This window comes from Tachysurus vachellii, chromosome 22, assembly GCF_030014155.1.
Source record: "Tachysurus vachellii isolate PV-2020 chromosome 22, HZAU_Pvac_v1, whole genome shotgun sequence".
Classification (NCBI taxonomy): Eukaryota; Metazoa; Chordata; class Actinopteri; order Siluriformes; family Bagridae; genus Tachysurus; species Tachysurus vachellii.
Window position 1 is genome coordinate 12,714,444 of NC_083481.1, and position 15,554 is coordinate 12,729,997.

General features: G+C 40.9%; 2 protein-coding genes across 5 annotated transcripts in view; one reads left to right on the forward strand and one right to left on the reverse strand.

Moving 5' to 3' along the window:
• ppfia4 (PTPRF interacting protein alpha 4) overlaps positions 1-7,542 on the reverse strand; it is a 97,366-nt gene extending 89,824 nt beyond the window's left edge. For all 4 annotated transcript variants that reach the window (XM_060858507.1, XM_060858508.1, XM_060858509.1 and 1 more), the window contains exon 1: positions 6,645-7,542. In XM_060858507.1, the coding sequence (XP_060714490.1) occupies positions 6,645-6,893 (249 nt within the window). In that variant the 5' untranslated portion in view covers positions 6,894-7,542. The remainder of the gene's footprint in view (positions 1-6,644) is intronic.
• A 722-nt stretch (positions 7,543-8,264) lies between these two features.
• On the forward strand, positions 8,265-14,453 carry tmem183a (transmembrane protein 183A). Its single transcript, XM_060858540.1, has 8 exons — positions 8,265-8,479; positions 8,717-8,806; positions 9,093-9,251; positions 9,593-9,752; positions 10,509-10,689; positions 11,226-11,306; positions 11,407-11,562; positions 13,349-14,453. The coding sequence occupies exons 1-8, from the start codon at positions 8,416-8,418 to the stop codon at positions 13,532-13,534; spliced, it is 1,077 nt and encodes a 358-aa protein (XP_060714523.1). The 5' UTR covers positions 8,265-8,415; the 3' UTR covers positions 13,535-14,453.
• Positions 14,454-15,554: the final 1,101 nt, after the last annotated feature.

The window sequence follows — 15,554 nt, forward strand, 5'->3', positions numbered from 1 at the left end:
ACAGTCGTAAATAACACTATACTATACAAGACAAGACAATACAGACTATACAAGACAATACAGACGATGTGATACAATATAGACAGTATGAGTATTAAATATACTGTATATACAGAATATATGACTGATCAGTTATGTACATAACATGTGAGAAGTGCATGGTAGTGCAAATAACAATATTGTGCAATATTATTATGCCTTTTGTGCAATATGCAGCAGCAGTAGTGTGTGTAACGTATATGGATGATGTGATGACTGATAGTTCTGATAATGCAGTACTTGTAGATATGAAGCAGGGAATATAATTATGGTGAGTTGTTAATCAGGGTGATTGCCCGGGGAAAGAAAGTGTTCCAGTGTCTGGCAGTTTTGGTAAGCAAAGTTCTGTAGCGCCTGCCAGAAAGAAGGAGATGAAAGAGGTTGTGTCCAGGGTGTGAAGGGTCAGTACTGATTTTTCCTGCCTGGGTTTCTGGTTCTTGTTTCATTTTTCTGCTGTTTTAACTGTGTGTTGCAGTCTGTTCCTGTCCTGTTTCGTTGCTGCTCCAAACCAGATGGTGATGGATGTGCACAGGACAGATTCAATGACTGCAGTGTAGAACAGCATCAACAGCTCCTGTGGCAGACCATACTTCCTTAATTGACATAGAAAGTACATCCTCTGCTGGGCCTTTTTGATGATGGAGTTTATGTTGCACTCCCATTTCAGGTCTTGGGAAATGGTAGTGCCCAGAAACTTGTAGGACTCCACAGATGACACTGGGCTGTTGGATATTGTGAGGGGGAGTAGTGTTGAGGGGTCTTTCCTAAAGTCCACTATCATCTCCACAGTTTTGAGGGTGTTTAGCTCTAGGCTGTTCTGACTGCACCATAGCATCAGCCGCTTCACTTCCTGCTGGTATGCAGACTCGTCGCCATCTTGGATGAGACCAATGAGCGTAGTATCATCTGCAATTTTCAGGAGATTAACAGTTGAAGCACTTGAAGTGCAGTCATTGGTATAGAGGGAGAATAGCAGCATATGTCCCTGGGCAGTCAAGGTGTTGCAGAATGTAGCGAAGCCCAATGTTGACTGTGTTGTCCACTTAATCTGGTTGCTCGGTAGGCAAACCATAGGGTATCCAGCATCTGTTCTGTTACAGTCTTTAGGTGGGCCAATACCAGCTGTTCAAAGGTCTTCATGACGACAGATGAAAGAGCGACAGGCCTGTAATCATTTAGTCCAGTACACATTGTATCATCAATACAATGTGCATTCATTTAAAGCCCCTTTTCAAATCACGTACGTTGAACATGCGTACAGCTATCAGAGAAAGTAATTACAAATGTCTTACATATGAGGTGTATCCAAAATGTTAACTGCTACTTGTATTCCCCACTTAGCTTTTAGATCCTCTACGCTTTCTGCACTGAAGACATCAGCTTCTATTTACAGTCATCACTTTTGATAGACAGTTCTGCTGAGATGCCCGCTTCCCCGTTGTGTGCCAACAATGCATTGTGTAAACCCAGGAGAGCTCTGACATACATCCATATATCTATCATGTCCCAGTGTATTCAGGGTGGTGTTTGCAGAGCAGGACAGGATCTTAGGCATGTCTGCTTACTGTGCACTTTTTAGAAACACTTGTTCAACACGTGTACGTTCATGCAATTTCTTAATCAGCTAATCATGTGGCATCAGTGCAGTGCATAAAATCACACAGATTCAGGCCAGCAACTTTAGGTTATGCTCAAATCAAACATCAGAATAGAGAAAAAATGTGGTGATTTTAACTGTGGACTGAGGTTAGCATAGGAACAGACTCATTTATCTTTCTCCAACTGTCTCCAATTTTCAACTCTACAGTTTGGGTGAGTCTGTGTCCATGATAGGCTCAGATTCCTGTTTTTGTCAGAGGAAAGGGACTCAAAGTGGTCTTCTGCTTTTAGAATAGAAGCCGTTATTTTGTCTCACATACATCATAGCACACTGAAATTCTTTCTTCACATATTAAAAGTTGGGGTCAGAGCACAGGGTCAGCCATGATACATCGCCCCGGCGTAGAGAGGGTTAAGGACCTCAATCTTCTGTTCAACAACCCAGAGCCTTAACCACTTGAGCCACCACATTGTCTTTTGACTGAGTCTCTGTTGCTAAGCATCTAGACGTAACTTGACCATCTAGATGTAACTCTGCAACATTTTACACTGTATACGTCTGGCAAAGTAATGTGGCACTGCAAAAGTGATGCTAACCCTGCTTCAGAGTTACATAGCCCAGGTAAAAAGTGATGCTAACCCTGCTTCAGAGTTACATAGCCCAGGTAAAAAGTGATGCTAACCCTGCTTCAGAGTTACATAGCCCAGGTAAAAAGTGATGCTAACCCTGCTTCAGAGTTACATAGCCCAGGTAAAAAGTGATGCTAACCCTGCTTCAGAGTTACATAGCCCAGGTAAAAAGTGATGCTAACCCTGCTTCAGAGTTACATAGCCCAGGTAAAAAGTGATGCTAACCCTGCTTCAGAGTTACATACTGTAGCCCAGGTAAAAAGTGATGCTAACCCTGCTTCAGAGTTACATACTGTAGCCCAGGTAAAAAGTGATGCTAACCCTGCTTCAGAGTTACATAGCCCAGGTAAAAAGTGATGCTAACCCTGCTTCTAAATTACCAGTGTGAAAGTTACCCTTTCTCTGGGTTAAAAGTGGGGTTTAGTACAATGATAAGTCGGGGTTATGCACAGTGAAAAAAAAAACAATCCTTCAGAGGTAAAGCTAAATTTTATTGTTAGCATCAACCAATGGGTGGACAATTCACAACGTATTAGCTACAATAGCTCACAAGATAAGTGCTCTTATTAACTTTGAGAAAGAATCCGTAGATAAAACATTTGGAAAAATCACTGTGGTTTAAGATAAATAGAACATATAGAACAATTTGCAATATAATTCAGCACTGTTTTGGACTGCATCCTTGATTATTTACATGTAACACCACCATGGGCTCCACCATATGTTATTTGTCGGTATATATATATGTGTGTGTGTGTCTGTGTGTGTGTGTAATTCTACATTTTCCAAAATGGCTTCTTAGTGCAGTGAAATATCATCATGTGGCATAGTGCATCAGTACACTAGAAAAATCTAGTTTTACATTTTCTACCAGACACTGAGCTATAAAATAACTAGTGCAGGAAAATATTGCTCTTCCTCGGTCCAGTGGAGATTGAAAAAGATTTCAATAACTTATCCTCTGATGGTATACATTATTCTTTTGCACATGGCCAGAACGGTCTTAGCTCCATCTTTTCCTGCTCTGACCCGACTGAATGAACTGCATAAATTGAGTTGAAGTAATTTAGAACTGGGAAGTAAAAAAATGCACAATATGCAAGGAAGAGAGAGAGAGAGAGAGAGAGAGAGAGAGAGATGACCATCTTTTTTTCCATCTCTGGCAAGCTACCTGCACATAATAATGTGAGACAAAAAAAGAAACTTAACGTCTACTTCCTGAAGGACTATAATTAGAGACTCCATTAATTAGACAACAAAGCCATCAAGCTACATGACCTGCACAGATAAGAGTAAAATTACTTTACAGTAAGCACAATAACATTTACAAACTCACACTTTAAAATGGAGCAAAATAAGAAATTAATACAGATGCACATTACATGTATGATATTAGATGAAAGGATTAATCTATCTATCAAAAATGTTCAGCAATACATTAGATCATATGGTCTAATCAATGACTTAAGAATGATGTGGTGTAAATTCTTACACTCATACAAACACACACACTTAGACAGCTGATTCTTGCATTCAGTTTGAAGTCTGCATTGTTGAATTTTTACAATGTTTCCTCTGAATACTAAACAATGCAAATAGAAAAAAATCGCTAAACAGTTGTTCTCTGTGCCACTGGTAATTTGGTGTAATTGGTTTGGAGAATGTTCACGCTGCTTAGCTTTTTGGTTTCTCATCCAAAGGCATCTGGAAAAAAATGTTCATGTTTATTACAGGGGGGCATGGTGGCTTAGTGGTTAGCACGTTCGCCTCACACCTCCAGGGTTGGGGGTTCGATTCCCGCCTCGGGGGTTTCCTCCGGGTATTCCGGTTTCCTCCCCCGGTCCAAAGACATGCATGGTAGGTTGATTGGCATCTCTGGTAAATTGTCCGTAGTGTGTGTGTGTGTGTGTGTGTGTGTGTGTGTGTGTGTGTGTGTGTGTGTGTGTGTGTGTGTGTGTGTGTGTGTGTGTGTGTGCCCTGCGATGGGTTGGCACTCCGTCCAGGTTGTATCCTGCCTTGATGCCCGATGACGCCTGAGATAGGCACAGGCTCCCCGTGACCCAAGATAGTTTGGATAAGCGGTAGAAAATGAATGAATGAATGTTTATTACACGCAGATGTGTCAGAGGTTTGTGCTAAGAAAAATCACCTACCTATCTGGTGTATTTGATTTTGTGTAATCACCAGACACAACTGTCACTGATGGTCTGTGTAAATCTACAGTCTGGGCTAAAAAGAAATCAGCCCCATTGCCTCACTTCTTCATACCATTCTGTATCAAATATAAAATGAGCCCTGCTAGCCAACCCCTCATTATACACCAGTCATTAAAACGACAAAAAACCAACAGTCCTTATAAGTCTTTTAATAGAGTTCAATATATATGGTTTTCAGACCTTAAACAATCTAGAGGTCCTCAAAAGTTAATGATGTATAATTGTACACTTTTTTGCTGCCATGACATTTTGGTGAAAGACAGGATTATGATCCAAAAGAGTTCAAAGTTCTGACTGCTATCAAAAGAGCCAATGATATGCATGATGTAGATGGATTTGCATCATCTTCCTTAATGTTGAACATTTCATTACATTTACTCTATCACCTCGACCCTCGACCCTTATACAGCCATATGGTATTTTGGAAATCCAACATTTGCACGTATTTAATGTGTTTCAGGGTTGCGTTTTCCTTCATAGTTCTTACACAGGGAATGAGTGACATTCCTCCCCAAATGTCAGTGGAATGAATAAAGTCATTTCCAGCTCAGCTATTTCTGGAAATCAAACAAATGGAAGGCTTTACCATTTATCATCTCCAAAGCAGGGGCCTCCCTGGTCATTATACATTCCTTGAGCAACACCTCACCATATCGATCAATTAATGTTGACAAATGTATCAAGGGACACAAATGAACAGCAACAAAAGCACACAGGGCACTGGTCTCTAACTGTTAGAGTCTAACCTTTCTCTTGGACAGTTTTTATTCCATAACTATGAAGATGGAAATAAGATGAAATAGATTGGATAAGAAAACCACAAACTTTATGGTAGACACAAAGACACCCCACCCTCAAATTTTATTTAGATTCAACAACTTCAATGATTTTCTAGAGAGATTGTTGTTAGCAACAACTCCACAGAAGAAGAATATAAAACCTCCGATTTTTAAAAAGATAAATAAGATTATAATCTAAGCTATCATAATAATGCTAGTTACCACACACGAGTTGAGTAAATTACCTAAGTAATGTAATAACTATGTAATGACAATGTTTCTAGTTACACCATCACCGTAGTGTGCTAATTATAGTAGCCTTGATCGTGAAGGTTACTGAACTCCCTAGTTCACTATAATATCAATAATTATTAGATTCCCATTGATATATTTATTTTATCTCATTTACAAACTTTTTACATGTGTTAACACTAAGCCTTTAAATGTACAGCTTCTGCCAGCAGGTCTAGACTTCCTCATTCTTGTAAGTACACACTAATACATGCTAATAATTTGGATCCATTAGCATGCTTGAATTCCTCAACTCTGACTGGTCAAAAGGTGATTTTTTTTTTATATATATAACAGCAGGGCTTTAAGAGTTCTGCCAGCTGTATTTGATGATTGTTTTAACGCACCCATACAAATGATTGTTTAAAAGCACCCATACTAATACATTCATTTTATTTTATCTATCTATCTATCTATCTATCTATCTATCTATCTATCTATCTATCTATCTATCTATCTATCTATCTATCTATCTATAACAGAGGCTTGTAGTCAGCATTTAACATCACTAGTTGTATGTAGTGGGATATAGGGAAGTGGTTAAGACTTTGAACCACTGAGCAAAAGTTCCCACCATTGTCATGCTGCCATCGCTGGACCCTTGCACAAGGTCTTTTTACCCCTCAACTGTTCAGTTATGTGATAATGAGATAAATGAGATAAATGAGATAAATGGTAGTCGCTCTAGTCATTATAGTCTGTGTCATTAATGAAAAAATGGTCATTGTTAGCAAATTGCTGTTGTCTAAAAGAAATAAAACATTTTTAAAGACTGGTTCCTATTAAATTGTTCTTTTCTGTTCATTCAGGTTGCACTATCACACTTACACTTACACCACACTTGGACATGCTTCCCTCCCTGAGATTTTGCCCTGAGTGGATGCTAGAACTCCAGGAGCAATACTGGAGGTTCCATGGTACTTATCAGCAGTTACTAACCATTCTCTTGGAGATCTGTTCACACATGATCAGGCTCTACTAGAGACTGTTCTCCATAAACGGTGCTGGAGAATATGTGACTTTAAGACTGCTTCATAACTACATTTCTAAGCCTTGAAACCCCACTCCCTGCACATGTGCACGGTTTTACCTGTGGCAGCGCTGAGCTGATCTGTCTCTGGAGAGCATCCCTCTCGTGAAGGGCCTCCTGAAGCTTGGCCTGTGACTGTACAAGAGCATCTCTGGTCTCACGCAATGACTCCAGTAGCTTATCTCTCTCATCCAGCATGTTCACCATCAGCTGCTCGAAATTGGACTCCCCGTCCGAGCCGTTCTGAGAACCTCTCTGGGAACTCGTCGAGTCTCCCTCGTTAATGGTCGGCATCACTTCGCACATCATTTTGCCAACCTTTTTCAGAAACCTGCTTCAAAGTCCCGGACTGACGCTTTCCTCGATGAGTTAGATGAGGTGATGCTATCGAGAGAGGTCCTTTGGTTTGGACAATCAATGCTGGGTATCACTCACTGAAGATGCCTTAACATCCGCATGAGTTGGCAAAATAAAGACAACCATACTGATTGTGCTTTCCTGTTCATTTCCAAACCATGACTTTCCCTATACTACTTGACCTTTAGTCATTCCACGGGTGTAGGCTTTCTCCACCCTGACATTCTCCACCCTGCTTCTAGAGCTCCGTGGCATTTTTGACGGACAGATCACTTAAGAGAGGAGCACATCAGCCTGCATGGTCCAGCAAATTCGTGCTGATTTAACGCCCACCAGTTGCAGTGATTATCGCGGTAATCGTGTCCATCGCATCCTCCAGATCTCTTTGCCATCTGCCATCTGCCATCCACCAAGAGCCAACTCCTCCTCCACCTTCAAGCGCGAAGGAACGCAGCCGATCCGCTATCTCCACAATAATAAACACATAGCCTGGATTCATCCACGATAACGCAGGACACAGAGCCGATATTTAAAAGCCATCTCGTGCATTAAGAAACGCATGTCCGTCCGTGATCGCTCCTAAAAAAAGAAAAGAAAACAAAAAAAAACAGCCCGGTGTGTTCCTCACATCAGCACCACGCGAGCGCTCTGGCTGTCACGCACACTCATGTATCAGGACCGGGGACTAAAATAGCGGCCTGCACAGCGCCCCCTGGTGGCAGCCTTGTAAAAGTGAGCCAGCTGGATTACAGTGAATCATTTCTCCTGTAGCCTAAATAACTATATATTTATATGTTTATATCAGGGGCGTGGCATGAGACTATGGTTTGTCTGGGTGGCAGCTGCTATACTTGAAATAAGCACTGCATTCCCAAATCTGACCTCAAGTCACATGACTGTCAGATATATTACTGAATGAATGCATCATCTTAATCACTCGTTATAGGTGATAAATATCAAATCCAATAAATATCAGGCAAATCTGATACTTTAAATAGATTTAGTTTCCCCTGTCATGACTGTAACCTTAGGTGTTCCTGGATTATATTGATAATGCCCTGATTAATTAATCTAAATGTGCATTTTGAAATACATAAGTCGTGATTTATGTTTCATCATTATAACTTTATATTATTATTATTATTATTATTAATAATTTTTTTTTTCTAACATCGGCCACTCCTATAAACTAGAGTCTACAGTAAAACAAATATTGAGATGACGTAATCCATAACGCAACTAGACTCCGGTTATGAAGAATCGACTCTTTAGCGCGATCCAATCAGCGTCGCGCGAGAAATCCGAACTCTCGCGAGAAACAACGTGAGCACAAAGGCTAGTTCCATGATGGCTGAAGATCCTGGAGGAGCTTATTTCAATTTCTCTCCCGTTTTTTTCTGTTTTTCGTTACCTCTGCTGGAAACATGGCAGGGCACGCAGTCACGGTAGACAGTCACAGACTCGCTTTGTCGTCATGCCCAAGAAAGGGAACAGAAAACGGCTGAAATTTCGAGCCAACGATGTTTGTCCAGAGTCAGGTATTATAGCTAGCAGTCAGTGTTAGCATACAGGCTAATTTCCAGCAAAATAGTGTTACAAAATAAGCTTGGGATTCTTTAATAAGTCCCGTGAACTGTTTCATTAACTGAATCATTGTTATCTTTGCTTGTTGTCTTTAAATGTAGCTGTTTATGCTACAAGATTTAACTGAACCGAACCGAACTGATGTGAAAGAGTCACTTCCGGTCTGTGTTGTCCTGTTATTTTGATTGCAGTAACGGTGGCTGACTATGCCAATGCCGATCCTGCCATCGTCAAGTCTGGAAGACTAAAAAAAGCTGTTGCGAATGCGTTCGAAAAAAAGGGTAAGCTTATAAAGGGGACTTAAACAGCTCTTCATTGACGTTCAGAATGATTTTTAGTGACTCGAGTCATGGAGTCGATTGAGTCGAATCTTTTCGCACCGATTCATCCAATTGAATTTCAAAGATGTGTTTTACAAAAAAAATAGAACTTTTGATTTGAATACTGCAAGCCATCTGATAATCCTGCAAAGGTTAAAAGGAGAGCTTTGAGATATTTGTGTTAAATGTTACTTACGTTGGAGTTAACGTTAGTTAAAAGATTTTATGCTTGTTGTATTTGCTTCAGTAAAACTGCTGTGTGGGGTGGAGGCTTCACAAGGTCCTGTACAGGAAGTTCTGTCGTCAACGGCTAAAGATGAGAATGACAGCAGTGAGGAGTTAGACTCTGAAGGAGGTAACGAAGAAATCAGAGGGTCACGTAAGAAGAAGAACAAGAGACGCAAAGGTAACCGCTTTCATAACTTTGATACTAGCTGTGACTTGTAGTCTATAAACATAAATGGTGCTTATAGTGTGGTAAAGAAAGCGAATGATCCTGAATAATCATATTATTTACCATAAACAGAATTGTTTGCAATGATATTGAGAATCATATGGGACCACAACTAAGTGATGCCTAAAAATGCTGTCCAGTGCCCTACCAGTCTTTTCAAAAATTAATCCCTGGGGCCATAACAGTCCTCTTGATCATTAATTTTGTTAAGGAAGTAAACATGCATAGGTAGTTGCAGTTGAATTTTTTTCTTTTTGGCTGCCTCAGTTTGGTCTTTGTGGTGTACGTTGTAGAAAACGGCGAAGGCACAGATGGGGAAGAGTATCCCATTGACATATGGCTTGTTATTGCTGCCTACATCCGGCCTGAAGATGTCTGCAGGTTTGCATTGATCTGTAAGAATGCCTGGGCAGTCACGTGCACTGCAGCATTTTGGACCAGACTCTATAAGAGGTATGGCAAATTGTCGATTTCCTTTGTCGGTCAAATAGATTATATATAATGTATGATCTTTGAGCACATTTTATGTACCATGAGTTCAACTAAAACTGTTTATGTATGTATGTATGTATGTATGTATATATGCATAGCACAATTGATTGTGAAATTGCAATATAGCAGGTAATGGTTAGTGGGTGAAACATTTATATATTTTAGCTTCTGTAAGCTTTATCATTAGAAATCAGAGAAATTCTAACGCATTATAATACCAAACTGTTTTCTTTTCCTGCAAAGGCACCATTCTAGCAGTCACATTTGTTTACAACAGCAGTGATACAAAGAGTTATTTCTTCCACCTGAAGTGTTTAAAGCTTCTAAAAGCTACCAAGACATAAAACTGTCAAAGTGTATTGACTTAAAGCTTGGAAACAACTTAACTGGAATTTTGCACATTTTATTATATATCTTATTGCCTATAGATATATAATCGATACAGATAATATAGACTATGTGGAAAAATTTCTCTCCTGGTGGGATCTGTCTCTTCATACATGACTCCAATCCCATTATGTAGCCATGAGGGAACACTGAATGGTTTGATGAATATGAAAATGACATTGTGGTTTATTATAGTCTATAGTCAGAGTTGTTCATCAGGAGCTGATGCTCATCCACTTCATTGGTAACAGCACTAAACAAAACTCTGTATGTTGCCTCTGGGTTCCATTACACTCTCTTTCTCTCTCTCTCTCTCTCTCTCTCTCTCAGACATTACAGTCTTGATGCAGACCTTCCTTCTCGCCTTCAGCCTGGCTCTCTTTTGAAGATGCTTTGTCTCCGTGCCCGTGTAATCCGCTCCCTCTTTCATCTCTATGAGCCATTCAGTCTTCGAGTGTCCAAGAGTCCACCGCTTCCTGAATCAACTCCAAGCACACTACTAAATTCCAAGGTTAGCAACAGAAATAAAGATAATGTTAGGCGGGTATGATAAGTACCTATAACCAGTCATAGCTAGTATATGGTTATGAACAGGTCATTCGCTTCTGTAACTTTGGAGGAGGAAAAGCATGTGAAAGCCATGCAGCTACAGTTTAAAGTGAATCATCACATTGAATACTTTGTTGAACGTCCCACTGTTGACAATTAAATACTTTTAATTCATCATCTTGTAAATTTCCTTGTATATAATCACTAATGTTTCACTAGCAACTTCTCAATGTTTATTTTGTCCCACTGGATCCGAAACTTGACCTGATTGGTCAGAAGGTATTTAAAAAAAAAAAGAAAGAAAAAATAAAAAGCTGTCCCAAGCACTCCAATGCTGAGCCAAGTGGTCAAGAAGATAGGAAAGTCACTTAGGTAGTACTGCTAAAAAAATAAATAAACAAATAGTGTCTCCACTACTCAAAATGAATCCCCCTTTCGTTACACTGCATGAATAAAGACTACAGCACGACTGGTTTTCATCTTCTCCCTTATTTGTAGTGTTTGCTGTTTTGGGTCAACAAAGTCACCGGCGCTAGATCCGAGCCCATGTGGGAATTCAACTTCAAGTTCGAAAAGCAGGTATTTTTATAGTCTTTACTAACCTAAAAGTCATTAAAGGTCACCCAGACACACTGTCAAAAGCGATGTTCGAGTTTTCACCGCTGTTCTTAACTTTCAGCCAACCAAGGTGAAAAATGGCTGCACTCATGGTTTAGAGCTGCCCAGGCAGTATAAGGACGTCAATAAAAACCCGGATTCGGACTGCTACCTACTGCGTGTCACCACCCTCAACTTCATCTTCACTTCTGTCGTCATGGGCATGACGCTGTCCCTGGTCAGTGACACCACATTTCCATGTACATATGAGTTACACTATAAGTCATTGTAGCCTTGTGGCACTGAAACCCCACATTTTCACGTCCCTGTGCTCTAAAATCACAATCTCGTATAATGTGCTTCAGTAATTTTACATATTTGGATGTCCTCCACTTGCTACAACGACGTAATGGCGTGGAATTTACTAGTTTGTAAAAACTGATGATTCATGTTGTATCAAATCCACTGGAGTGTCACCTGAACATGTGAAGGAAGATGGTTGATATCACAAATTTGCTTACATTTAAATAGGGATCTAGAAAAAGTGCAGAATACTGAATATTAAAATGCAAGATATTGAATGCTTACCTTAATTCTTTTAAGTATTTCAAATTGTTTAAACTTTATTTAAAAATGATTATTTAAAATGTCAAAAGGGGAGGGGGGAGATATTCAGTGCACTCTCAGACCACTGGACCATGCTGTACATAGTAAATTTTAATTAATACTTGACTATATTTATTAAGGTTTCCTCTGAAGAAGGTAAGGCTAACTAAGTGTCTCTCTTTCATTTGGAAAAACTGCTGTTTTGGTCAATTACCTGAAAAGTAGCATACATGAAAAAGGGATTAAACAAGTCTGCACTGTCAAATCTATTGGTTTTCAAAGACTTGTAATGATGGTGGTTATTAGGAAGTTATTAAAAATGGTGTTTGGTCTCCTGCACTGTTCAGAGCAGCTCAGCCTGTCACAGTAGAATCTGGAATGTGTATACGCCGATCAGCCATAACATTAAAACCACTGACAGGTGATGTGAATAACATTGCGTATCTTGTTACAATGGCCCCTGTCAGAGGGTGGGATATATTAGGCAGCAAGTGAACAGTCAGTGAGTCACTCAGATCCTTCCTGCTTCAAAAGCCAAATTGTGAAAGCTAGACCACCAGGTCGGAGCATCTCTAAAACAACAGGTTTCCATTATGCAGTAGTTAGTATCTATCATAAGTTGTCCGAGGAAGGACAACTGGTGAACTAGCAAAGTGGTGAACTTCACTTTTTCTTTCCTTCTTTTTTCAGCAGGACAATGCAGACTGCTAAAATTGTTCAGGAATACTTTTGGGAACATGACAAGGTGTTGTCATGGGATTCAAATTTGTCAGATCTCAGTCTGACTAGTTTGATACTGAGAGGCCCTCTTTGCAATTTATAGGACTTAAATATTGACTGCTAACGTCTTGATGCCAGACACCACAGTACACCTTCAGATGTCTTGTGGACTCCATGCCTTGACGAGTCAGAGCTGTTTTGGCAGCACAAGTTAGACTTAAAACAATATTAATTAAACAATTTTAATGTTATTTCTGATGGGTGTACGCATTATACATCGTCTCCTTTAAACAAGTGAAACAAAGGATTAAACTACTCGGGTTTGACATGCCTGAGACTGAAACTCTACTGGATATTTCGGGACATAATTTACTCAGAAAATATTCCTCCTGTATACAGTATAATATACAGTATTAATACGTTTCGTCTGCGGTCTGTCTTTCCTAAAACTCTGAAATGAACAGAAATTTTATACCGTTTGGTTAAATTGTTAATTATCTGAAACTAGAGTCTTCTTAGGCATCCAACCCCTTTTACTTATTGTGTTGTTACTTGGTCAACTTATTATTATTATTATTATTATTATTATTATTATTTTTTCAGGTGTATGTTGAATCACATTGTTGCCCTGCATTTCATGTTTATCCTGTTTCTATAGAAAACACTGAACTCACTCCACATCTTTCTGCCTCTTTCAGTTTACCATTAATGTGAGCACAGACATGCGGCACCACCGGGTGCGTTTGGAGTTCCAGGATTCCCCAATACTCCGGGGGAAAAAGCTTCGAGGGGAGCAAGGCGTACAGGTGGTGCTTGACCCTGTCTACAGTGTGCGTCTCATGGACTGGTGGCACCCTCAATTCCCCATGGCAGCTTGCACTTAAAATTTCATAGGTTGCGGGGCAAGAAGATCAAGCCGTTCTTCCATCATTAGTAATCATTTCCGGACCTTTCTTTTCTGACGTTAGTGTGCTTATTTTGTGCATGAGCACATCTGGGTTCATGCAGGTGTTGTGTATTTTAGGGTTGAAGTCGCTTTTTTATTAGGTTCTTCACACCAAGTCATTCTAGTCAAAGACTGGTTTCAGAATTCTGTACTTTCAGAGGGTGACTTCCAGCATCTTTTGTCAGGTATTAAAATAATACATGACGAAAAAAGCATGTTGTCTTGCATGCACTTCTCATTTCTTTCAGTCTGAATGAACGCACACTGATTACAAAGGAGGAAAACATAGATTCCAGAAAAACTATATCCATGCAGAAGAGATTTAGAGTGCAGTCTGACTGCAAAGTTGTATCTTGTGTTTCTGCAATGTTTAAAGTTAAAACAAGTCATCTGAAACACGTTAAACGTTCCTCTGTAAATCTATAATGAGCTTGCCAGAGATGTTTTTTTTCTTTTTCCCCTGCTTCATGTTGGGTCCAATGCTTATTGTAAACTCTTAAATTAGCTTTTAATTTTGTGTTGACTGAAGGGCCAAGGTGGTGGTGGTGCTGGTTTACCCTCTAGGACTGTGTGTGCAGTTACAATGCATGCTTCATCAGATAAATGATGTGTGGTAGGATATGTATTATACAAATGCTTTTGCGTTTGCGTTTATTGGGTCAGCTGTTTATTGGCTCAATGTCTTTTGCCATTTTTTTTTTCCGCTGGCAAGAGATGCTTCTTAGGGTGATGTCATAAGACCTAAGACATGTTAAATTATTTTGCACCTGGAGAGATGCTCTAAAGTTGGTGTCACTTCTTCACTGTAAAAGTGGGATGTCAGAAATGTTCATTGTAATAAATATTACAACCCTTCATTTCCTGTTTGAGTGGAGAAGCAGCACTACTACCATCGTGTGTAGAGTTGGGGTGTGTGTGTGTAGAGTTGGGGTGTGTGTAGAGTTGGGGTGTGTGTGTGTGTAGAGTTGGGGTGTGTGTGTGTGTAGAGTTGGGGGGTGTGTGTGTGTAGAGTTGGGGGGTGTGTGTGTGTAGAGTTGGGGTGGTGTGTGTGTAGAGTTGGGGGGTGTGTGTGTGTAGAGTTGGGGGTGTGTGTGTGTGTAGAGTTGGGGGGGGTGTGTGTGTAGAGTTGGGGGGTGTGTGTGTGTAGAGTTGGGGGGTGTGTGTGTGTGTAGAGTTGGGGTGTGTGTGTGTGTGTAGAGTTGGGGGGTGTGTGTGTGTGTAGAGTTGGGGGGTGTGTGTGTGTGTAGAGTTGGGGGGTATGTGTGTGTGTAGAGTTGGGGGGTGTGTGTGTGTAGAGTTGGGGGGGGGGTGTAGAGTTGGGGGTGGGTGTGTGTAGAGTTGGGGGTGTGTGTGTGTGTGTGTAGAGTTGGGGGTGGGTGTGTGTGTGTGTGTGTGTGTAGAGTTGGGGGTGTGTGTGTGTGTGTGTAGAGTTGGGGGGTGTGTGTGTGTGTAGAGTTGGGGGGTGTGTGTGTGTGTAGAGTTGGGGGTGTGTGTGTGTGTAGAGTTGGGGGGTGTGTGTGTGTAGAGTTGGGGGGTGTGTGTGTGTGTAGAGTTGGGGGGTGTGTGTGTGTAGAGTTGGGGTGTGTGTGTGTGTGTATATTTGGGGTGTGTGTGTGTGTGTAGAGTAGGGGGGTGTGTGTGTGTGTAGAGTTGGGGGGTGTGTGTGTGTGTTGTGTTGGGGGGTGTGTGGGTGTAGAGTTGGGGGGGGTGTGTGTGTAGAGTGGGGGGGCGGTGTGTGTGTAGAGTTGGGGGGGGTGTGTGTGTGTAGAGTTGGGGTGGGTGTGTGTGTAGAGTTGGGGGGGTGTGTGTGTGTAGAGTTGGGGGGTGTGTGTGTGTGTAGAGTTGGGGGGGGGTGTGTGTGTGTAGAGTTGGGGGGGGGTGTGTGTGTGTAGAGTTGGGGGGGGTGTGTGTGTGTAGAGTTGGGGGGGGTGTGTGTGTGTATAGGTGGGGGGGGTGTG

What these genes read in the sequence shown, in the direction of transcription:
- tmem183a (XM_060858540.1), top strand. Translation starts at nt 8,416, where the DNA reads ATGCCCAAGAAAGGGAACAGAAAACGGCTGAAATTTCGAGCCAACGAT. An exon ending in GAATGCGTTCGAAAAAAAGG is followed by an intron (nt 8,807 to 9,092) that starts GTAAGCTTATAA and finishes TATTTGCTTCAG; the next exon opens with TAAAACTGCTGTGTGGGGTG. An exon ending in GCACACTACTAAATTCCAAG is followed by an intron (nt 10,690 to 11,225) that starts GTTAGCAACAGA and finishes CCTTATTTGTAG; the next exon opens with TGTTTGCTGTTTTGGGTCAA.